A 25,734-nucleotide genomic window follows, 5' to 3' on the forward strand; every position below is an offset into this window, starting at 1 on the left:
GTTAATGAACGTTTACCTGTTAATGAATGTTGATGTGAACTTTTACCTGTTAATGAATGTTGATGTGAACTTTTACCTGTTAATCAATGTTTGTATGAACTTTTACCTGTTAATGAACGTTTACCTGTTAATGAATGTTTATGTGAACTTTTACCTGTTAATCAATGTTTATGTGAACTTTTACCTGTTAATGAAATTTTATGTGAACTTTTACCTGTTAACGAATGTGTATGTGAACTTTTACTCATGAATGAATGTTTATGTGAACTTCTAGTCATGAATGACCTGTTTAACGCAAATTTATCCTTATTAATTAATATTTTAACGAGAACGTTTACTCGATAATGAATATTTAGTGTGAACTTTTACCAGTTAATGACTGTTTTGTGAGTTTTTGCCCGTTTCTAAATGTTTGTGTTAACTTTTATCCATTAAGGAGAGTTGGATAAACTTTTACATGTTAATGGGTGCTGTATAAACTTTTACATGTCAATGGGTGCTGTATAAACTTTTACCTGTTAAAGGGTGCTGTATAAACTTTTACATGGGAACGGGTGCTGTATAAACTTTTACATGTTAATGGGTGCTGTATAAACTTTTACATGTCAATGGGTGCTGTATAAACTTTTACCTGTTAATGGGTGCTGTATAAACTTTTACATGGGAACGGGTGCTGTATAAACTTTTACATGTTAATGGGTGCTGTATAAACTTTTACCTGTTAATGAGTGTTGTATAAACTTTTACCTGTTAATGAGTGTTACTTTTACCTGTTAATGAGTGTTGTATAAACATTTACCTGTTAATGAGTGCTGTATAAACTTTTACTTGTTAATGAGTGTTACTTTTACCTGTTACGGAGTGCTGTATAAACTTTTTGGTAGGTTCTTATCATTAATGAGTGTTTGTGTGAAGTTTTTCTTGGTGTTTGTGTGAAGTCTGTCCTGAGTTTTTTTTTTTTTTTTTTATCTCTGTCGTAAAATGCTAGTAATTAGTAATAACAGCTTTTGTTTGAACTTTAAATTGATCCCTAGATAGGCGAGCTTTTATCTATACATGTATTATTTCGTTTGTTTAAACTATAATTACTTCGAGTAACCAGTATCCATTCGAGGCATAATTTGGTAACTACAGGGGCCTACCACTAAGTGCTAAGGAAACCTAGATATGCTCTGTAGGTTTTTACTTTTATATTTATAAATATACGGCGTGCGTCTTTGTTGGAACTACATTCAAATATGCTAAACGATATTTGATGTATATGTTAGTAATCTGACTAAGTTTTCACGATGTTACATTATGAAAAAGTTGACACCGTAAGGTTTGACTCACGTTTCCTCTATATACAGATAAAGATTATACATTTCCCTTTGCCGTCTCATCTCCGCCTAACAGGTCGGTCTGAGTCCCGCATAAACTCCCGATAACTTGACACATGTGTGTCCCTGTTTATTCTGCCTCACGGTTTCGTTCCGTTTTTTACCCCACACATACGCGGTAATTTATAGGAACCATACGTGCCATGCGTCCGGGTCGGAAAAGGACACGGTGTTTGTCGGTCGGCTGGTGGGCTGACGTCTGCTCCAAAGCTTCCGAGCGCGAGTTCTGGAGTTCTTACCGGAGTTGAAAGTTGACAACTAGAACCAAAGTTTACTGGAGGATCTTCCGTCACTTTAAAGTAAGTAAAACATATGTTGGTGTAAGTTTTGAGAAGTTTGGGAGAGTTTTTACTTGTTGGCATTCCTATTGGATCAGATAACTATACACAGGCGAGGATAATCCGAGGTTCGGGGGTCCGTCACGGGGTATTCGTTTTATCGTGTCGATTTATACTTTGTTTACATTATGGTTATAAGATAATACTGTATTGACTTCTGGATTATCATGTTGATTGTAAAAAGAGTGTTTATTTTATTACTGTGTCACTAGACATTACCGAGTGACCACAATGCTGTCAGACTGTTAAGAGAAAGTGAGAGTAGTTTACAAGTTATTGCCCCAGGTGAATAATGTATGTGTTGGGTCCAGACTCATGGTGGACACTACTTAAGACGATTCTTGAAATAACATGTCGTGGAATAATATGAAGATTTTATTAACGGCCGAACCGACATTTGGCAGAAGGGCTGATAGACCCCGCTGGGAGGCCTCTTTGTCCCATATATCCGTGGTTGGGTGAGTAGCTCGCCGTACAGGATATCGGCTGCCGGGCTCATATTTACAGACGACACTTTGTACACTTTCCTGTGTTGTACGTGGGTATATTTACAAAGAGTTTAAAAAACGATTTCAATATGGGCAATTTAAAAAACCGTTAGAACCGGTTCCGCTCTCCGGATAGGAAGGGAGGGGATCCTGGAATTTTTACACGGCAGCGGAGGCTAGCTTGTGTAGTTGATTAATCTCCAGATGTTGGACCTGGCCACGTGTTGTCCGTATATATACATATGTGTACACACGAGCAGGATACACACGCCACAGGACCCGTGGAACATTCCTGGCCTGGTAAACACGCCTGGTAATTAGTGGGATTATCGAGTGCCAGTCGATGTACAGCTTGTCCGTCACGTTAGGGGAGGTACAGTTGGGAGGGAAGGGGTGTAGTGTGACCGTTGGATAGTATAACTTTAAAGGTAGTAAGATGACACACGAGTCCGTATAACCATGCTCTCTATCTACCGATACAGATGCGCTCTCTGGCAAAGTCGGCTGTACGTGGTTCAAGTTCCAATTGTCCCCGGTAAATGTTCTGTGTTCATCAAGATTTTTCCGTATTCATGCACACGTATTGCCTACAATCCCCGGTCTTAAAAATTATAAAGATAAGCATTTCCCTATAGTCTGGCGATAAAGGTGTCCAGGACTGGGGAGTGAGGGGTTCCTTGACCGAGTCCCAGCTGGGACGGCGCGTGACATCATTTTCTTTCTTTTTACACTTTGATATCGAGCAAGATGCAGCTAAGGAATCGGTACTCATTAACGTATCGGAATACTTTATACTAGTACAAGACCTGTGATCCTGTAACATAACGTGTCGTTCTGTTGTATAAGTGACCTGTGATCTTGTTACATTACGTGTCGGACTGTTGTATATATGTGACTGTGGTCCTGTTACATAACGTGTCGTACTATTGTATACGTGACCTGTGGTCCTGTTACACAACGTGTCGGACTGTTGTATATGCGACCTGTGGTCCTGTTACATAACGTGTCGGACTGTTGTATATGTGACCTGTGGTCCTGTTACATAACGTGTCGGACTGTTGTATATGTGACCTGTGGTCCTGTTACATTACGTGTCGTAGTTGTGTATATGCGACCTGTGGTCCTGTTATATAACGTGTCGGACTGTTGTATATGTGACCTGTGGTCATGTTATATAACTTGTTGTACTGTTGTATATGTGACCTGTGGTCCTGTTACATAATGTGTCGGACTGTTGTATATGTGACCTGTGGTCCTGTTACATTATGTGTCGGACTGTTGTATATATGACCTGTGGTCCTGTTACATAACGTGTTGTACTGTTGTATATGTGACCTGTGGTCCTGTTACATAACGTGTTGTACTGTTGTATATGTGACCTGTGGTCCTGTTACATAACATATCCTACTGTTGTATAAGTGACATGTGGTCCTGTTACATAACGTGTTGTACTGTTGTATATGTGACCTGTGGTCCTGTTACATAACATATCCTACTGTTGTATAAGTGACATGTGGTCCTGTTACATAATGTGTCGGACTGTTGTATATGTGACCTGTGGTCCTGTTACATAATGTGTCGGACTGTTGTATATGTGACCTGTGGTCCTGTTACATAATGTGTCGGACTGTTGTATATGTGACCTGTGGTCCTGTTACATAATGTGTACTGTTGACTGTTGTATATGTGACCTGTGGTCCTGTTACATAATGTGTCGGACTGTTGTATATGTGACCTGTGGTCCTGTTACATAATGTGTCGGACTGTTGTATATGTGACCTGTGGTCCTGTTACATAACGTGTTGTACTGTTGTATATGTGACCTGTGGTCCTGTTACATAACGTGTTGTACTGTTGTATAAGTGACATGTGGTCCTGTTACATAATGTGTCGGACTGTTGTATATGTGACCTGTGGTCCTGTTACATTATGTGTCGGACTGTTGTATATGTGACCTGTGGTCCTGTTACATTATGTGTCGGACTGTTGTATATGTGACCTGTGGTCCTGTTACATAACGTGTTGTACTGTTGTATATGTGACCTGTGGTCCTGTTACATAACGTGTTGTACTGTTGTATATGTGACCTGTGGTCCTGTTACATAACGTGTTGTACTGTTGTATATGTGACATGTGGTCCTGTTACATTACGTGTCGTACTTGTGTATATATGACTTGTGGTCCTGTTACATAACGTGTTGTACTGTTGTATATGTGACCTGTGGTCCTGTTACATTATGTGTCGGACTGTTGTATATGTGACCTGTGGTCCTGTTACATAACGTGTTGTACTGTTGTATATGTGACATGTGGTCCTGTTACATTACGTGTCGTACTTGTGTATATATGACTTGTGGTCCTGTTACATAACGTGTTGTACTGTTGTATATGTGACCTGTGGTCCTGTTACATAACGTGTTGTACTGTTGTATATGTGACATGTGGTCCTGTTACATTACGTGTCGTACTTCTGTATATATGACTTGTGGTCCTGTTACATTACGTGTCGTACTTGTATATGTGACATGTGGTCCTGTTACATTACGTGTCGTACTTGTATATGTGACCTGTGGTCCTGTTACATAACGTGTTGTACTGTTGTATATGTGACATGTGGTCCTGTTACATTACGTGTCGTACTTGTGTATATATGACTTGTGGTGTTATGGATATCTTGGTTCATGGATTCATTTAAATTAAATCTTATTGTACAGATAATGATTTGCATTTCAATCAGTTTTGAATTAAATATTATGTAACTTGGGTGTAACCTTCCGCGTACTCTATCCTTGGCTAGTCGGTCGTGTCTTTACCGGGAAAGGTGCTTGTTTGCACTTCCGACAAAGCTCGAACTTTATCGACTGTGTTTAGTCACCCGGACCAGGTTATTTGTCACCTGTTTAGTCAGGCCGGTTTAACCCGTCGTCATTATGTCCTGGTCTGGGTTTTCCATTCGTCTACAGAACCGCTCTTGGCAATTACTATGAAACTGTGTAGCTACTTCTTGGTATAAAAATCATCAAAACACATGTTCCGACATGGTTTGTTCGTGAAATATATAAAAATAGGAGTAACAATATGTAATAAATATTTTAACCTCTTAACTTCCAGTTGATATTAATTAAAAAGATACTGTCAAGTGTCAACAGGAAGCAGATTATGTCTCGAGATCCGTTTTTTAAATAGATCCAGTCGACACACACGAGAGTAGTTTTATATATATATAGATGTCATTATTCTGTAGTCAGCAGGAAGCTACACTCCATGTTCCTGTGTTTTAAGTGGAGGTTTATATAATGAGTGCTACATGTATGTACGGGTACGTCTTTCACTTCCCACGGAACACTTGGACGACACAAGTCCAAACGGACCTCGGATTATCAGCCAGTGTTTCTATAATTAGGGTGTGTCTGAACTGTAACCCAGGGCTTCTGTGAAGTATCAGGTAATGTCTGTTTTTGCCGATTATTAATACTTTTATTTCAAAACCAAAAGAAACCTTAATTGCAGTTTAAATCTATTACTAGAAGACGAAAGTTATTTGTACGATACGTAATTGTAAAGCATGACCGTTTGTGTCATGTCTTTGGGGGGCACTGTCGTAACACGTGACCGTTTGTGCCATGTCTTTGGGGCACACTGTCGTAACACGTGACCGTTTGTGTCATGTCTTTGGGGGGGCACTGTCGTAACACGTGACCGTTTGTGTCATGTCTTTGGGGGGCACTGTCGTAACACGTGACCGTTTGTGTCATGTCTTTGGGGACACTGTCGTAACACGTGACCGTTTGTGTCATGTTTTTTTTTTTTGGGGGGGGGGGTGCATATTCGAAACTCGCGGACTTTGGTTCTTGTTTAGGCGGGGAAGAGGGTGTGAGTGGAGACACAGTTTACTCGTTTGTTTGCCGGGTCCCGTGAACAGCCTGGTTCCTTTTATGACAGACACTCTTTGTTGTAATTTGTTGTTACCCCAATGAACAACATGCAGGGAACCCGTCACACACCATTCCGATCATGTGAAGTGAAATGTCATGCCACGGTCACAACCACGAAACCAGTCTGTTTATCAGTTTCCCGAGAAACATGTTTCACCACAGAGGTCACTGTCTGAACAAGTAATCCGTGTCAAATTTCTCGTCATGATGTAGGTATCGCCCAAGCAAACCCTTTCTTTTTGGTTAAAATATACGAGTTTCTGATACTTCAGATCTGTTTTATTATAAAATATAAAATTGATTACGTAGGGGAGAGGGAGATCTACGTTATGTGATTCACGTGTGCAGTGATCAATTTACAATTAAATTTCCATGCGTCCTTTTCAACTTTATTCCTAATACAATGGGTCCCACAATGTAAAAATCAAGTATTTATACAAATTCTATGAGGACAGGACGCGGGACTCGCATGTAGATTTATCAATGGTGTGGGAGACACCCGCGTGGGAATAGAGCTGTATACTATGTTATAGATACACGTGAGAGAGATAACGATATACGTACAATAATGTTATATGTTATAGATACACGTTAGGGAGATGTCGATCTACGTACAATAATGTTATAGATACACGTGAGGGAGATGCCGATCTACGTACAATAATGCTATAGATACATGTTAGGGAGATGCCGATCTACGTACAATAATGTTATAGATACACGTGAGGGAGATGCCGATCTACGTACAATAATGTTATAGATACACGTGAGGGAGATGCCGATCTACGTACAATAATGCTATAGATACATGTTAGGGAGATGCCGATCTACGTACAATAATGTTATAGATACACGTTAGGGAGATGCCGATCTACGTACAATAATGCTATATGTTATAGATATACGTTAGGGAGATGCCGATCTACGTACAATAATGTTATAGATACACGTGAGGGAGATGACGATCTACGTACAATAATGTTATAGATACACGTTAGGGAGATGCCGATCTTCGAGCAATGATGTTATATGTTATAGATACACGTGAGGGAGATGACGATCTACGTACAATAATGTTATAGATACACAATAATGTTATATGTTATAGATACACGTGAGAGAGATAACGATATACGTACAATAATGTTATATGTTATAGATACATGTGAGGGAGATGCCGATCTACATACAATAATATTATATGTATAGATACACGTTAGGGAGATGCCGATCTACGTACAATGATGTTATATGTTATAGATACACGTGAGGGAGATAACGATCTACGTACAATAATGTTATATGTTATAGATACACGTTAGGGAGATAACGATCTACGTACAATAATGTTATATGTTATAGATACACGTGAGGGAGATAACGATCTACGTACAATAATGTTATAGATACACGTGAGGGAGATAACGATCTACGTACAATAATGTTATATGTTATAGATACACGTGAGGGAGATAACGATCTACGTACAATAATGTTATATGTTATAGATACACGTGAGGGAGATAACGATCTACGTACAATAATGTTATAGATACACGTGAGGGAGATAACGATCTACGTACAATAATGTTATAGATACACGTGAGGGAGATAACGATCTACGTACAATAATGTTATAGATACACGTGAGGGGGATAACGATCTACGTACAATAATGTTATATGTTATAGATACACGTGAGGGAGATGCCGATCTACGTAAAATAATGTTATATGTATAGATACACGTTAGGGAGATGCCGATCTACGTAAAATGGTGTTATATGTTATAGATAAACGTGAGGGAGATAACGATCTACGTACAATAATGTTATATGTTATAGATACACGTGAGGGAGATAACGATCTACGTACAATAATGTTATATGTTATAGATACACGTGAGGGAGATGCCGATCTACGTACAATAATGTTATATGTTATAGATACACGTGAGGGAGATGCCGATCTACGTACAATAATGTTATATGTTATAGATACACGTGAGGGAGATAACGATCTACGTACAATAATGTTATAGATACACGTGAGGGAGATAACGATCTACGTACAATAATGTTATATGTATAGATACACGTTAGGGAGATGCCGATCTACGTAAAATGGTGTTATATGTTATAGATAAACGTGTGGGAGATCATATGTCATATATTACTGAAATGTGTTGGAGAGTTGTATATGTCATACATGAATGATCCGAAACAAGGAAGATTGGCAGTACACTTTGTGATTTTGAAATCATGATCAATTTGTGTATATTTAAACTGTTTCCGGTGATAGGATAGTGAAATATGTAGGTGTTGCTATCTTGCTAGCAATATAGATATTTGATTCTACTGTTCTGGTTCTTATCAATACAAAGTCTGTTAAAATGTGTATATAATATTTACCCACACTGAAGGTTATAGAGTGGAATCATGTGAATTATTTCACTAGTATACATAGATTTACTGAAGCCATCGTGTAACCGGTCTCTTCATCTTTAATTGGCTTAATATCATCATGTTTTGTCAATAGCATAAAAAGATGAAGATTTATCAATTTTCCAATGTATAACTACGCATTATCGACCCGCAGTTTTGTTTTGTTTGTTTGTTTTTTAATTTTACATAATTATTTTAAGACAATGAGACAAAGGGTAATATCTGTGTGTTACTGAACAGAACTTCATTTGACACCCAGGTGCTTGAAGCTCAAGCGACATATGTATTGAACAATAACTTGCCCATTTTGGTGGTGTAAACAGTATCCGCTTGCCTGTTTCCTTATAGGTGTGAAACCTTGGCTTCACCTGGCCTCAAATGTCCGGGGTCACTACGTAAAGCGACTAGTCTGGTTAATCTCTATCTGGGGTGTATTTCCTTCAGTATATTGTAGTGCCAGTTCAGAAGCCTCGATACCATTTGTAACCATATGTACACACCTGGAATAATGTTACTCGCTGCCTCCGTTATCACTACACATCAAGGGATTTCTTTGGTATTGGTGTGCTTGTAGTTTGTTTCGTTTTTTTTCTAATATATAAGACAGTTACATATCAGAAACTCTTTTTCTATTTTCTTGACAGAGTACCATAATAGTATGTCTTTAGACCTGTGGTTGATGGAAGACATCACTAATGAGAAATAAAAAATTCAATTCAGTTTTATAAGAAAATTTTCTTATTAAATGGCATATAATCAGTATGTGTATTATGAGTAAATGCTGTAATTTCTATTTATTTTGTTGATTGATTTTATTGTAGTAAATCAACGTCATCCATGCGTGAAATAAGTTTGAAGAGTGTACCCTACACAACTGTGTATACTTTATTTATCAGACTTATGTCTCTAGTACAAGTTTCCATTTCCTTCATCTCAATTTACTCTTAAAAGGTAATTGAAATCCTACTTTTTTCAATTAACAACATAAAATTAAATAAAAGAAGTTATACATCAACCAATTTTTTAAGTATGACTGAATTGATCATGAAGTTACTTTTTAAAACAAGATTATGCAGGCCCTGTCATTTCTTTTCGAAGCTCTATATGATATTGAACAAGAATATCATTATCATTAAATCATTTGAATACAACACACTACTCAACAACATAGCATTATCTTATTTTAATGATTTAATATGCAAGACGAACGCAATAGGGATAATGCGTCCATTCTTATCAAATTATCGACTTGAAGCACGGAGCTCCGTATAAAGTTGGTGTTGCAAGTATGAGGTTGTGATTCATATTAGCAATATAATGTATGATATAGATAAATAGCGTCAGTTTCGGCAGTTATTTATCATATATAACAATGTTTGAATTTATAATTTCTTTGTACCGATGTTAACATATGTAGAAATAGGATTATCATCGAATTCTGCAAAGTTCCAACTGCATTTGTTTACTTTCCAACCCAATCCGCCATCTTGGTACCGCCTGGGCCCCTCAGTCAAAGCGTTAAGGAATAGCCCCTGAAAACAGTCCAGAACTAAAACGAACCGTGTACTTCGTTCATTGGTTCGACCGGTTTGTCCGTCACTGCTGCATAAACGACAGGGTCCCTGGTTCTTGTGGTCAGTAGGCACCAGTGAGAATACATTCGTATTTCACCTACACTGTAGACGACTTAGGTAAGATTTCTCAGTCGCACGCGAAAAGGTTATTAGGTAAGGTACATGACAACATGGATTCCCCAGAATTCCTCCAACAGTTAGACGCTTTGTGCGCTTCCGTCCGGTCCAACAAGAGTCATTCATATTGCACGTAGACCTTGTTTGCAATTGTCGTAAATAAAAAGTGCTTTTTAAGAATATCCCTATGACCCAGATTTAGGTCGACAAATAACGTGTGTCATTTTCTTTTCTAGGTTCAAGATGTCGAATAAGGAGAAGGACCTTGTAGCCCGCCTGCTGAAGCAGTCTATATTGACCCTATGTAAGGAGACGGTGTCCTTCCGCCACAACCTCGAGGTTGATGGTATCATCAGCATCACACTAGAGAACGAATCCCAACAGATCGTCATCAAAGTACATGAGTTCTTTCAAAAGATTCGGGACGAGTCGGCCGTACCGAACAATGACAGTTTGTGTGACGAGGATGGTTCAATTGAGCGTTTTGAGAAACAACCCCGCGTCACCAATATCATACAACGCAAGGGCTATTCTGAAAACTTCCGGTCCCAGCAACTGCCCTCTGGTGACTCTAGTAACAGGTTACGTAGTCCTAACTCAGGCAAGTTCACAAAGACGGTGCAGAAAGCATGGCCTGATGGTTATCCTGCTGTCGCCGACTCAGAACTTGCGCCACCAGGAGATGGCGACATGTCACCCCAAGAAACACCTTCTAGCATGTCGTCCAGCAATGAGTTTGGTAGCGCGCCCGTTGATTCAGAACTAGAAGAGATGGACGACGATTATGACGAGGATGAGAAGAAGTTTGATCCTCGACAACAATCGGCGAGTAGATCTTTAATTTCTGGACACAGTGTTCCATTGAGAAAGCCCATTGTGCATCGACTCATGGCTCAAAAACTTGTAGCCAATGCAAGAAAAAATCCCAAGATGAATACAAGCTCGCGGCCGCTGACAAGTGACAATCCTAAAGTTGTAAATGTGAACACTACAACTAGTGTTACGTCTGTGGCGTCTCTTCCTGCAAAAAATATTCGCTGTAAACGATGCGGAGAGGTCGCTTCTGATGGACCGGCGTTCGTTCATCACAACCTCAACGTACATAATGTTTTCACGTGCCAAATTTGTTACAACACCTTTACCTGCAGAAATAACATGAAGCGCCATATCCGCTTGCACACAGGCTACAAGCCTTACCAATGTTCTCTTTGTTCCGAAAGTTTCACCCGAAAGGATGACATCAAGCGGCACCTTATACGTCACAACTACAGCAAACCTTTCCGATGTAACTTGTGTGGGAAGGGATACATGGACCGCAAGACAATCAAAACGCACATGCGAAAAGAACACTTAAGGAAACTCGTCCATGTTTGTCCAACATGCGGTGAGAGTTTTGACGACGATCAGAAATTTCAGATCCACAAGAAGGACCACCCAGAATTGAAGGTTTTCCAATGTTCAGTGTGTCACTTTACGGGATCCAACTCCCTTATGTACAACAAGCACCTTCTCACTCACGACCCAGCCAGGACCTTCGCGTGCAAAGCATGTGACATTGATTTTAACGACCCATTCAAGTACACCAACCACGTGAAGAGACATCGCTACGAGACCGACTTTACGTCGTACCATTGCTGCTTCTGCCGCCAAGTTTGTTCCACGTACGACCAGTTCATAAAACACGAGCATACGCACGCTCAAGCTAAGCGACACACGTGCACAATTTGTTTGAAGCAGTTTCGATACCCTTCAAATCTTCGCGAACATATGGTCACACATAGCAACTACTTCATGCATGGAGTGAAGGAGGAGAATGCCCCCATCAGCGTTCACAGTCATTCATCGGAAGAACCAAATTCAGTATCGAAACAGGAAGTAGCCGCGATGTGCATTGATCAGACGGATGTCGAATACACGTCAGATTTTATCAAAGGGGAGGAAACTCTTGCTTCTGATAGTTCAAGCCAATACTGGTGTACAGAATGTCAACAGGGATTTGAGACCGAGGACATACTAACGGAACACATAACGAGAACACACGAGATGTCGACAGATGACTCGTCGCCCTACTCGGACGACGGAGATACTAAAGAACACACAAAGGTTGGAACGTCTGACGAATCTACTGCGCCCAAAACTACCACCACTGATACGCCAGCAACAACATGCCACACTGGTAGCCCTGGGCCAACTACTGACCAGACATCTTTGTTGACTACTGTGACGAAATCATCTCGTAAAACGACGGTCAGGATCAAACTTGGGGATAGTACCTACCGTAGCGTTGTCGTCAAGCAGGAGCGAGACTCGGACTCGGACGAGATGACCGTTGACAACTCTCAGTCGCCAGAGAACTTTATTTCCAGAGTTGGTACTGCATCACCTCACTCATCAGTGACTTCACAACCGGAACAGGTTGACAATGGTCCCGTTTTTCCACAGAATGGGGACCTCGAGAAAAAGTTGGTCATACAACCGTCGCCCTCTATAAAGCTGAATGTGCGTTCTCCTGGATTTGAACGAGTCGTAACGCCTGTTTCTCTGTTTAAAAACGAGGAATCATTTACATGTGACGTCTGTGGTGACGTGTCTACCGATTTTGAATCCTATGATAAACATAATAACGCGATGCATCGGCGCTTCTTGTGTGAGTACTGTGGCAAAACATTTACGTCCAAACCTAACAGAGATCGGCATGTGCGCTATCACACAGGGGAACGCCCATTCAAGTGTGAACTGTGCACAAAGTCTTTCTTCCGGGGTGACGATCTGAAATACCACCGTACCACTAGGCATGCCGAAGTGAAGCCTTTCTCGTGTACAAAGTGCGCCATGACATTCGCTTGGCACAACGACCTTGAGCGCCACCTGAAGACGCACAGAAAATAAGGAAGAACTTGAGTGCGCTGACGTGGTCGTTTCTTCGTTTAAACTGTGTTCACCTTTTCCTTGTTTTCCGTTAGTGTTATATTATGCATGTGCCTGTGGGACTTTGTTGGTTTTATTAACGAAATCGTTTTTGCTATTTATCTATGCTACAAGCTTTTTTTCACGCAATTTTATTAGATAATTGATCATAAAATATATTTAACACCCGTGTGTGTAATTTATCTGATTGCGATGGTCAATTAATTTACTTGGTTTACTCGCAAGTCAAGATTTTTCGTAATTCATTTGAGAATTTTAGCGTTTCTCTCTATGTTTAAGCTTTGCAGCACTCGCTAACTCTTAAGGTATACATACAGCATTCACTTTGTCGTATAAGGTGTACAGTACTCGCTATGACTAAGGTGTGCAGTACTCGCTATGTCTAAGGTGTACAGTACTCGCTATGACTAAGGTGTACAGTACTCGCTATGTCTAAGGTGTACAGTACTCGCTATGACTAAGGTGTGCAGTACTCGCTATGACTAAGGTGTGCAGTACTCGCTATGCCTAAGGTGTACAGTACTCGCTATGTCTAAGGTGTACAGTACGCGCTATGACTAAGGTGTATAGTACTCGCTATGACTAAGGTGTACAGTACTCGCTATGTCTAAGGTGTACAGTACTCGCTCTGCCTAAGGTGTATAGTACTCGCTTTTTCTAAAATGAAAGTATTCATAATGTCTAAAAGATACAGTACCAGTAGAGGCTATGTCGAAGGTGTACAGTACTCGCTATGTCTAAGGTGTACAGTACTCGCTATGTCTAAGGTGTACAGTACTCGCTATGACTAAGGTGTACAGTACACGCTATCACTAAGTTTTGCAGTACTTGCTATGACTAAGTTGTACAGTACTCGCTATGACTGAGGTGTACCGTACTCGCTATATCTAAGGTGTACAGTCCTCGCTATGTCTAAGGTGTACAGTACACGCTGTGACTAAGGTTTGCAGTACTCGCTATGACTAAAGTGTACAGTACTCGCTATGTCTAAGGTGTACAGTACTCGTTATGACTGAGGTGTACAGTACTCGCTATGACTAAGGTGTACAGTACTCGCTATGACTAAGGTGTACAGTATTCGCTATGACAAAGGTGCACAGTACTCGCTATGTCTAAGGTGTACAGTACTCGCTATGACTAAGGTGTACAGTACTCGCTATGACTATGGTGTACAGTACTCGCTATGACTAGGGTGTACAGTACTCGCTATGACTAAGGTGTACAGAACTCGCTATGACTAAGGTGTACAGTACTCGCTATGACTAAGGTGTACAGTACTCGCTATGACTAAGGTGTACAGTACTCGCTATGACTAAGGTGTACAGTACTCGCTATGACTAAGGTGTACAGTACTCGCTATGACTAAGGTGTACAGTACTCGCTATGACTAAGGTGTACAGTACTCTCATTGTCTTGTTAACAGAAGTGATAAGATTTACTTTAGTTCCATTGCGATGTTTAGGGTTTACTGGCGTTACCATCATTCACTCGATATTTTCTGAGTTTCACAATTCAATTATGACGATATTCACGCCTTGTAAATTTGATTCACGCTGTTTAGTCTTCCACGTCCGTCTTATCCGTCTTAGTTCCCAATATGCTGTATAATCAGGAGACTTACAATTATTGTCTGCCATTAGTATATATTATAAATGTTTTGTTGACTGGTTGATTGTGGTACAAGGCATGTGACATATTTACGTGTAGACCTATTTCCGAGCAAGTGTGCCTTACTGAGAGATTAATGAACTGTATTTTTATATTTCTATATTTGTCAAGTGATTTTGTATTCAGCCATGTTTTTCCTGTTTGAGGATTTCAGCTATATCTTCTTTTCACATTTCCATTAAATCTAAAATCGGAAGAAATACAACGAACCACCGTGAGTATATAGACACCCAGAGTTACGTGTATACGACGATTAATAAGCAGAGTGCTGTGATTTGAGTGTCACCAATTTGATTTGTGTTTTCAGTCAGGCAATCAATGTATGTATATGTTTTCCATGGCTTGTTGAAGTTTATATTAAAGAGCAGTTCACCCGATGCTAGTCACATTTGTTGTGATTCTGGATCAATGGATCGTACACCCGTTTAAAATAGCCCAGTCACTTGAAACTTAATTATATAAATAAAAAGGAGACTTACGTTTTAGACAAAAGGAAGAAAACCTATTAACCAGATATGGCTAGATAACTCTCTACGAAACTTAAAAGTGCTGGTAGCCAGTCTACATCTGCAGGGCCCGTATTCATGAAACCCTTCTTTTTGTGCTCAAGCCTTATGTCTTGTTTAAGTTAAAAATTGATAAATAAGGCTGATTTTACCAAAGATTTATAAACAATTTTGAAAGGATTTCAAGTCAAAGTTATGTTCCATGCTTATATCTGACATTTGTATTATTTTATATGATTTAGGAGAATTATAAAAAAAGTTTGCTTGAGCACAAAATCTATGCTTGAGCATGAGAATGGTTTCGTGAATACGGGCCCAGGTACGACTTAAGTTGCTTCCGCTAAGACTTCGATAACTCGATAAAATAAAATTTTGTTCCTTCCATTATTTCCGTGCTGACTTTGGTTACTTCCGTTATTGTTTTGGTAACTTCCGCTATGAAATTGGTAACTTCCGTTATGACTTTGGTTATTTCCTTGTTGACTCTTGTTATTTCCGTTATTGTTTTGGTAACTTCCGTTATGAAATTGGTAACTTCCGTTATGACTTTGGTTATTTCCTTGTTGACTTTTGTTATTTCCGTTATTGTTTTGGTAACTTCCGTTATGAAATTGGTTACTTCCGTTATTAATTTGGCAGCTGACGGTGATATTTTACGTTATTTGTGCCTTCTCTTAAAAACAGTCTGTTTGTATACCAGACTCAAAATTACGATACCAAGTTGATGAACTGGTCGTCTACCTATTCTTGCCAAGTATAGATTCTCACCATTACTCAGGGAAATAGTGATCAATTTGCACATAACTTGCCATTTCAAAAGGAAATATTTTCTTTCTCGGGAAACTTGTGTGAAGAAATATCGTGATCTTGTCGAGGAAAGAACCTTTGTAATCATTCGGAACAGTCAACCACAATATGTCAAAACTATTGATGTAGTTAGTGTCGATGTGGTGGAGAATTACTGCAAACAAGGAAATTATATTGTAGATAATTATAGAATCAATTAATCACATCATGATTATCGACCGCTGCTCACCTGAAGTAGATATAGATAAACACTGTCATTAAAGTATGGCATTTCCTTTCAGATGTTAACTTCCCGCACAGCGTTGGTGGTTTAAGGCATTGAATTATAGGGGATTTTCATCAGAGTTATGACTTTCGATATGTCATTCCTTTAGGACATTTAATTCTGGTTTGGAATAAATTATTTCACATTAAATGACATTAATTACCGACTTGGCATTACTGATCACCGTCAGGACATTTATTTCCGGTATTACATTGGTAAATTCTGGTATGATGTAGAAACTATCCGACATCACGTTATCTTCTGTCATGTCGGGATATCAGTCTTTAATATATGACATGTCTTACTGAACATAAACTGGTGGTCCAGAGCCATGTTTATCATAGAGGTCCCGAGCCCTGTTAATCACAGAGGTCCCGAGCCATGTTTATCATAGAGGTCCTGAGCCATGTTTATCATAGAGATCCCGAGCCCTGTTTATCATAGAGGACCCGAGCCATGTTTATCATAGAGGTCCCGAGCCATGTTTATCATAGAGATCCCGAGCCCTGTTTATCATAGAGGACCCGAGCCATGTTTATCATAGAGGTCCCGAGCCCTGTTTATCATAGAGGTCCCGAGCCATGTTTATCACAGAGGTCCCGAGCCCTGTTTATCATAGAGGACCCGAGCCCTGTTTATCACAGAGGTCCCGAGCCATGTATATCATAAAGGTCCCGAGCCATGTTTATCATAGAGATCCCGAGCCCTGTTTATCATAGAGGACCCGAGCCATGTTTATCATAGAGGTCCCGAGCCCTGTTTATCATAGAGGTCCCGAGCCATGTTTATCATAGAGGTCCTGGGCTCTGTATATCATAGAGGTCCTGGGCCCTGTTTATCATAAAGGTCCCGTGCCATGTTTATCATAGAGGTCCTGGGCCCTGTTTATCATAGAGGTCCCGAGTCATGTTTATCACAGAGGTCCCGAGCCCTGTTTATCACAGAGGTCCCGAGCCGTGTTAATCATAGAGGTCCCGAGCCCTGTTTATCATAGAGGACCCGAGCCACGTTTATCATAGAGGTCCCGAGTCCTGTTTATCATAAGGGTCCCGAGCCATGTTTATCATAGAGGTCCTGGGCTCTGTATATCATAGAGGTCCTGGGCCCTGTTTATCATAGAGGTTCCGAGCCATGTTTATCATAGAGGTCCCGAGCCCTGTTTATCATAGAGGACCCGAGCCATGTTTATCATAGAGGTCCCGAGCCATGTTTATCACAGAGGTCCCGAGCCATGTTTATCACAGAGGTCCCGAGCCCTGTTTATCATAGAGGTCCTGGGCCCTGTTTATCATAGAGGTCCCGAGCCATGTTTATCATAGAGGTCCCGAGCCCTGTTTATCATAGAGGACCCGAGCCATGTTTATCATAGAGGTCCCGAGCCCTGTTTATCATAGAGGTCCCGAGCCATGTTTATCATAGAGGTCCTGGGCTCTGTATATCATAGAGGTCCTGGGCCCTGTTTATCATAGAGGTCCCGAGCCATGTTTATCATAAAGGTCCCGAGCCATGTTTATCATAGAGGTCCTGGGCCCTGTTTATCATAGAGGTCCCGAGTCATGTTTATCACAGAGGTCCCGAGCCCTGTTTATCACAGAGGTCCCGAGCCATGTTTATCACAGAGGTCCCGAGCCATGTTTATCATAGAGGTCCCGAGCCCTGTTTATCATAGAGGTCCCGAGCCATGTTTATCATAGAGGTCCCGAGCCCTGTTTATCATAGAGGTCCCGAGCCCTGTTTATCATAGAGGTCCCGAGCCATGTTTATCATAGAGGTCCCGAGCCATGTTTATCATAGAGGTCCTGGGCTCTGTATATCATAGAGGTCCTGGGCCCTGTTTATCATAGAGGTCCCGAGCCATGTTTATCATAAAGGTCCCGAGCCATGTTTATCATAGAGGTCCTGGGCCCTGTTTATCATAAAGGTCCCGAGTCATGTTTATCAGAGAGGTCCCAAGCCCTGTTTATCACAGAGGTCCCGAGCCATGTTTATCACAGAGGTCCCGAGCCCTGTTTATCACAGAGGTCCCGAGCCCTGTTTATCATAGAGGTCCTGGGCCCTGTTTATCATAGAGGTCCCGAGTCATGTTTATCACAGAGGTCCCGAGCCCTGTTTATCACAGAGGTCCCGAGCCATGTTTATCACAGAGGTCCCGAGCCCTGTTTATCACAGAGGCCCCGAGCCATGTTTATCACAGAGGTCCCGAGCCATGTTTATCATAGAGGTCCCGAGCCATGTTTATCATAGAGGTCCCGAGCCGTGTTAATCATAGAAGTCCCGAGCCCTGTTTATCATAGAGGTCCCGAGCCATGTTTATCACAGAGGTCCCGAGCCATGTTTATCACAGAGGTCCCGAGCCCTGTTTATCATAGAGGTCCTGGGCCCTGTTTATCATAGAAGTTCCGAGTCATGTTTATCATAGAGGTCCCGAGCCCTGTTTATCACAGAGAGGTCCCGAGCCATGTTTATCACAGAGGTCCCGAGCCATGTATATCATAGAGGTCCCGAGCCATGTTTATCATAGAGGTCCCGAGCCCTGTTTATCATAGAGGTCCCGAGCCCTGTTTATCATAGAGGTCCCGAGCTCTGTATATCATAGAGGTCCTGGGCCCTGTTTATCATAGAGGTCCCGAGCCATGTTTATCATAGAGGTCCCGAGCCGTGTTAATCATAGAGGTCCCGAGCCCTGTTTATCATAGAGGTCCCGAGCCATGTTTATCATAGAGGTCCCGAGCCGTGTTAATCATAGAGGTCCCGAGCCATGTTTATCATAGAGGTCCCGAGCCCTGTTTATCATAGAGGTCCCGAGCCGTGTTAATCATACTGGTCCCGAGCCATGTTTATCATAGAGGTCCCGAGTCCTGTTTATCAAAGAGGTCCCGAGCTCTGTATATCATAGAGGTCCTGGGCCCTGTTTATCATAGAGGTCCCGAGCCATGTTTATCATAGAGGTCCCGAGCCGTGTTAATCATAGAGGTCCCGAGCCCTGTTTATCATAGAGGTCCCGAGCCATGATTATCATAAAGGTCCCGAGCCATGTTTATCATAGAGGTCCCGAGCCGTGTTAATCATAGAGGTCCCGAGCCCTGTTTATCATAGAGGTCCCGAGCCGTGTTAATCATACTGGTCCCGAGCCATGTTTATCATAGAGGTCCCGAGCCCTGTTTATCACAGAGGTCCCGAGCCATGTTTATCATAGAGGTCCCGAGCCCTGTTTATCATAGAGGTCCCAAGCCCTGTTTATCGTAGAGGTCCCGAGCCCTGTTTATCGTAGAGGTCCCAGCCATGTTTATCATAGCGTTCCTGAGCCGTGTTTATCATAGATGTCCTAAGCCCTGTTTATCATAGAGGTCCTGAGCCATGTATATATAGAGGTCCCGTGACAAGTTTATCATATAGGTCCTGAGCTATATATAAATCACAACTTCCGTGGACACTACATATGCCATGTACTTTCCAGTACTACCTGATACAGGCTCATGCCGCCCGACCGGGCTCTACCGGGCGGTGCCCGGCTGTAATTGATATTATGACGGCCATATTGAAGTCGAACGGAGAGAGATAACACACTGAAACGACTATGACACAGCGAACCGTAAGGTCTGAGAACGTTTTTGAGGCAAATGAACTCAAAAATTTGTTTAATTCTATCATATGTATGGACGCTTTCGTTCTGTCTCTAAAATAGGCAAAATGTAAGTATTGATAAATACCTAATATATGTGAATATTGACTTTAAATTATTATTCCAGGACAAACTTTGATCTAATATTTCAGTTTTTGAAGTCTGTTATTTGTTAGGAAAGTACTGGATTGATTGTCATGTATGTGTCTGCTCTTTAAGTTATATAATTAGACGATTTAAGTTTATGTCAATACAAGAATAGGGAAAAAACCTATAAAAACACGAGATGACAGAAAGAGAAAGATGAACCAAGTTAAAACAAACAAAGCTATAACAAGGGTTAGTGTCAATATCCCTCACTTCGTCTTTATTTCCTGACATTATTTTATATCTTTTTACATTACTTTCTTGGATTGACCAAGAGTTACATCGCTTGTGTTGTCCATAAAGCAGATGGCACTTTATCTTCCGAAACACCTGGGTCTTATTCTCCTTTAACTTTTTCATGAGTCTCCTTGTAAATCTTGCTTTTGTTTATATTTTTCCCATGAATTGTGTTAACATGTTGGTATTTACTTGTTGTTTTTATCTACGCCAATGAGGTTGATCTCACACTTTTCTCTGATAGTTATGAAATTCCATAGGATTGTCATATTTAAAAACCACATTTCAAACCCTCTTTCATATTTCACGGATAACTTGAGGTCGACAGAGTGCTGTGTTTATACAGCCTATTATCCGAGGTAGCTACGGCGACTTGTAAAAAGGTTTCAAAACACAATTCACACTTGTTTATTGTAACTTTAGCTGAAACTTACTTGAAATACTTTTGAGATAGATGGTATTTATCATGTGTCAGTCAGAATTCAAGATCTTTATAAACAATCCTGAATTTTTCCTGTTCCGTTGGTTGCATTGAGTTATAACTTGAGGTTAAAGGTCAGGTGAACTCATTTGTATAGTTGTTGCTTATGTTATTATTTTATTGAAAGAAATTAATGGAAATTTACCAGAAACAAATCCAACAATACTGAACTAATGTGTGTTTACATTCAGATGGCCATTGATGTCCGTAAAACTCTTTTTTTATATCATTCGGAGAAGAAAATGATGATAAGCTGTGTCATACTAATATTCAAACGTCGTATACTATATACTAACGAGTGTGTTTATGATTTCTCTTAAGTCCAGACTGATGACTCGGTAATGACGAAATTCGTCAATTGTCAATAGTTTTGATTAAGATCCAGAATCGAATCTGATTGAAACGAGGAAAGTTGGCATTGTAACAGGAAAGGAGTAGTTTGCCTCCGTCAGTAATCGAACCCACGACCCCTGGTTTACCGGTTCTTAGATTTACCGATCGATATAAAGGGAAATTCACCCTAGAGCAGTACTAGACGATTACAGTATGACTACTCCTCACTTCTAGTGCATTCGCCCCCGACCACCACATCAACCCAAGTTCTGTTGCCCAACGAGGCCTCACTGTCTCCTCTTAGCTTGCACTTGGAGTGGTCTGCGACACCAAATATAGCAGAAAATGGAAGAGTTGCATCCATCGGTCGTTCACGGGAAGTATTGTGTTTTACTTCAGATGTGGACGAATGTGTTGACGACAGTCTGAACAAGTGTCCAGGGAATTGTGAAAACACAGATGGTTCATACAAGTGTAACTGTAGTATACCTGGATTCATGGACAGCTGGGACGGACGGTCGTGTTACGGTAAGTCATCTAGGCGGATCTTTAGGGATCACAAAATAATTTACTCTAGTTTTTGTCTACAGTAGGTTACCAGTAAGGTATATTTGGATATGTATGGATGAAACGACCACTTTAAGATATCCTCATTATCATGATTAGCGAGGCGAGCAGTGTTGCATATCGGTATAATAATGTGGGATATATATATGTATATAAAAATGTTGCCAGCTGACCGATAATGTTTTTTCTATATTTTGTCTTTATACTCAGATGATAATGAGTGTACATTGAATTACGGCGGCTGTGAGGATATTTGTATCAACGTAGTCGGTTCCTACTTCTGCAAGTGTACCACTAATCCGGGGTACCAGCTGTCAAGTGATGGACACAACTGTACAGGTAAGTTTAGTGATGGTCAAACAGGTAGGTCTGGTTATGGTCAAACAGGTAGGTCTGGTGATGGTCACGTCTGTACAGGTAGGTCTGGTGATGGTCACATCTGTACAGGCACGTCTGGTGATGGTCACATCTGTACAGGTAGGTCTGGTGATGGTCACAACTGTACAGGTAGGTCTGGTGATGGTCACAACTGTACAGGTAGGTCTGGTGATGGTCACAACTGTACAGGTAGGTCTGGTGATGGTTACATCTGTACAGGTAGGTCTGGTGATGGTCACGTCTGTACAGGTAGGTCTGGTGATGGTCACATCTGTACAGGCACGTCTGGTGACGGTCACATCTGTACAGGTAGGTCTGGTGATGGTCACAACTGTACAGGTAGATCTGGTGATTGACACATATGTACAGGTGGGTCTGGTGATGGACACATATGTACAGGTAGGTCTGGTGATGGTCACAAATGTACAGGTGGGTCTGGTGATGGACACATATATACAGGTAGGTCTGGTGATGGACACATTTGTACAGGTAGGTCTGGTGATGGTCACGTCTGTACAGGTAGGTCTGGTGATGGTCACATCTGTACAGGTAGGTCTAGTGATGGTCACATCTGTACAGGTAGGTGTGGTGATGGTCACAACTGTACAGGTAGGTCTGGTGATGGTCACATCTGTACAGGTGGGTCTGGTGATGGTCACATCTGTACAGGTAAGTCTGATGATGGTCACATGTGTACAGGCACGTCTGGTGACGGTCACATCTGTACAGGTAGGTCTGGTGATGGTCACAACTGTACAGGTAGATCTAGTGATGGTCACAACTGTACAGGTAGATTTGGTGATGGTCACATCTGTACAGGTAGGCCTAATGAGCAACATAACCTCAGAATAAAATTGTTCTTGACATGCTTTTTTCCTCGTGACATGTGGACTTCGTGACTGGATTGGTATATAAAAAGTGACACGGCTAACTTGTGGAGTTTCCCGGGTTTATCGTGATGTACCTTGACACACGTAGCCCTCGTGACTGGATCGGTCAATAAAAAGTGACACGGTTAACTTGTAGAGTTTCCCGGGTGTATCGTGATGGACCTCGACACATGTAGCCCTCGTGACTGGATTGGTATATAAATAGTGACACGGCTAAGTTGTGGAGTTTCCCGGATGTATCACTGCTTATTAATTGTGGGAAGGACTGGCATTCATTAGGCGTCTCGCCTCCGGAAGTCGGTCTACTTCAACTTACGATAATCAGACCGTATGCAAATATAGACATCCTAGAAGGATAATCAGCTGTCAGGGCACAGTCTCCTATATCCTTGTCCAATGAAATACGTCAGTTAAAAATATACGCACAAAAAAATACATATACGATGAACATAGAGATGTAAAGTTCACTGGGGCCTTGGTCAGACCTGTAGCTATCGTCCATTCTGTTTTAAAACGCATGGTGATATATTGTGTAACTGTATGTCAATGCTAGAATGCACAGTTGTTGTCGTTCGTGAATCAAGTATACGTAATTACTTACAAGATCAATCACGGATTTAGCGACAAATCTATACCGAAGTGCCGGCCACACCACTCCGACATTTCAAAAAACTTACATGTACATATCCACATAACATTCAAATTGAAATATGCAATGTACATTACGTATTTGATTCATTTTCGGTATAGATCATAACACTTTTAAGTTTCACCAGTCCCCATAAACAGTTAAGACAGCCAAGCTCTTGATGCCCTTCACGATTTCACTGTACATGCGTGACGTGGGAGCGTACTTATCATAGACGTTAACACATAGTTGAAGGGAGATAACTCGAACGGGGTTCATTTATTTGTCACATATTGTAGATACTTTAGATAATGAAATGACGTCACACATCCGCAGATGTCAGTGTGACAGCAATTGAGACCATAGATACAGAACTTTTAAGTTTGACGTAGAAATGTCCTTTTTCTACCAAAGTTGCTCGATAAATCGACCATGTGATAAAAGGGATCTCAGATTCGTTCCTATTTGATACTACTCGTCACGAACTGCTGAGACTGGTTTCATAACTTCACATATCAAATGCAAACTCATATAAAACCCTATCTTTATTACATAATCAGCCAGTTGTTCACATAATGCGCGAATATATAATAATCTTTCGCGTATATGTCACTAGTGTGTAATATACCCTAAAGCGTTTTTCATTGGCTGTGCCAGACAGGCATCGACTGTGATGTCAAGAAATATGGACAATGAGGTTACGTCGTGAAATGAAAACGGTACAACAAAAAGGTGCCTCCTGCTGAGTTATGTCACAGACAGCATCAAAAATTTGTTTTTATTCCATATGCAATTTCACGAAACTCGTCAAGGCGCGCAAAAATAAGAACTTCTTCTTAGATTCGGGAAATTTTTTTATGAAATGAAAATTTCAGTTAAGATCCTATACATATATGTCGATATTTCAAAATTTATTTCCTTTTATGGTTAATAACATATCAAATGCGAAAAAATTCCAATCAGTACCGCTGTTGAATGGGACATATTTTGATGCGAGCCTATAAGATTGGTTAATTGAGTATTGTAGATACTTTTAATAAAAATATCTTGTTAGGATTTTCCTGTGATACTTTGTTACAGATGTAGATGAGTGTGCTTTATACGGCAAGAAGATCTGTGGTAACGGTCGATGTGTGAACACCGTAGGCGCCTACATGTGTGAGTGTGATGATGGCTTCCTTCCGAGCAAGGATCGCACAAAATGTGAAGGTGACTACCCCGCACTAAATATGAAAAAATAATTTTCCATCCTTTATACATTTTGTATATGTATATATAGAAGTACCCGTCACATAAATGATATGATATTGATTATATCAGAAGTCTTTGTTGGGTCTTTAACCGACACTCTCCGGGTCCTTGTACTATTGACCATAAAATAAAAATTGATTGTCCATTTCAGACATAGATGAATGTAAAATTGGAAACGGAGACTGTGAGGACCTGTGTGTAAACACCGTGGGATCATTCTACTGTGAGTGTCAGGAATCCGGATTTGAGATCGACATTGATGGTCATAACTGTACAGGTAAGTCGGACTTGTAGGGGTGTACATGTACCGGTGATGATGTACATTTACCGAGGATGATTTACATGTACCGGTGATGATGTACATGTACCGGTGATGATGTTCAGTTACCGAGGATGATGTACAGGTACCGGTGATGATGTACAGGTAATGGTGACAATGTACAGGTACCGGTGATGATTAACAGGTAATGATGATGTACAGGTAATGGTGACAGTGTACAGGTACCGGTGATGATGTACAGGTAATGGTGACAGTGTACAGGTACCGGTGATGATGTACAGGTAATGGTGACAATGTACAGGTACCGGTGATGATTAACAGGTAATGATGATGTACAGGTAATGGTGACAATGTACAGGTACCGGTAATGATTAACAGGTAATGATGATGTACAGGTAATGGTGACAATGCACAGGTACCGGTGATGATTAACAGGTAATGATGATGTACAGGTAATGGTGACAGTGTACAG

At 40.8% G+C, this 25,734-nt stretch overlaps 2 protein-coding genes across 3 annotated transcripts in view; both read left to right on the top strand.

Annotated features, from left to right (window-relative positions):
• Positions 1-25,734, top strand: part of LOC132545177 (fibrillin-1-like) — a 56,560-nt gene that overhangs the window by 9,495 nt on the left and 21,331 nt on the right. The window contains exons 7-10 of the mRNA XM_060208852.1: positions 21,668-21,796; positions 22,046-22,174; positions 24,812-24,940; positions 25,134-25,259. Of these exons, the coding sequence (XP_060064835.1) occupies positions 21,668-21,796; positions 22,046-22,174; positions 24,812-24,940; positions 25,134-25,259 (513 nt within the window). The remainder of the gene's footprint in view (positions 1-21,667; positions 21,797-22,045; positions 22,175-24,811; positions 24,941-25,133; positions 25,260-25,734) is intronic.
• Positions 1,527-15,247, top strand: LOC132545178 (gastrula zinc finger protein xFG20-1-like). Of its 2 annotated transcripts, none has more exons than XM_060208853.1 (2): positions 1,527-1,678; positions 10,511-15,247. In XM_060208853.1, the coding sequence occupies exon 2, from the start codon at positions 10,518-10,520 to the stop codon at positions 13,161-13,163; it is 2,646 nt and encodes an 881-aa protein (XP_060064836.1). In that variant the 5' UTR covers positions 1,527-1,678; positions 10,511-10,517; the 3' UTR covers positions 13,164-15,247. The 2 variants fall into 2 exon arrangements, with proteins under 2 accessions (XP_060064836.1, XP_060064838.1); XM_060208855.1 differs by lacking the exon at positions 1,527-1,678 and adding an exon at positions 5,571-5,650.

This window comes from Ylistrum balloti, unplaced genomic scaffold, assembly GCF_031769215.1.
Source record: "Ylistrum balloti isolate Yb309-2 unplaced genomic scaffold, AGI_CSIRO_Ybal_v1 Utg369830, whole genome shotgun sequence".
In the NCBI taxonomy this organism is placed as follows: Eukaryota; Metazoa; Mollusca; class Bivalvia; order Pectinida; family Pectinidae; genus Ylistrum; species Ylistrum balloti.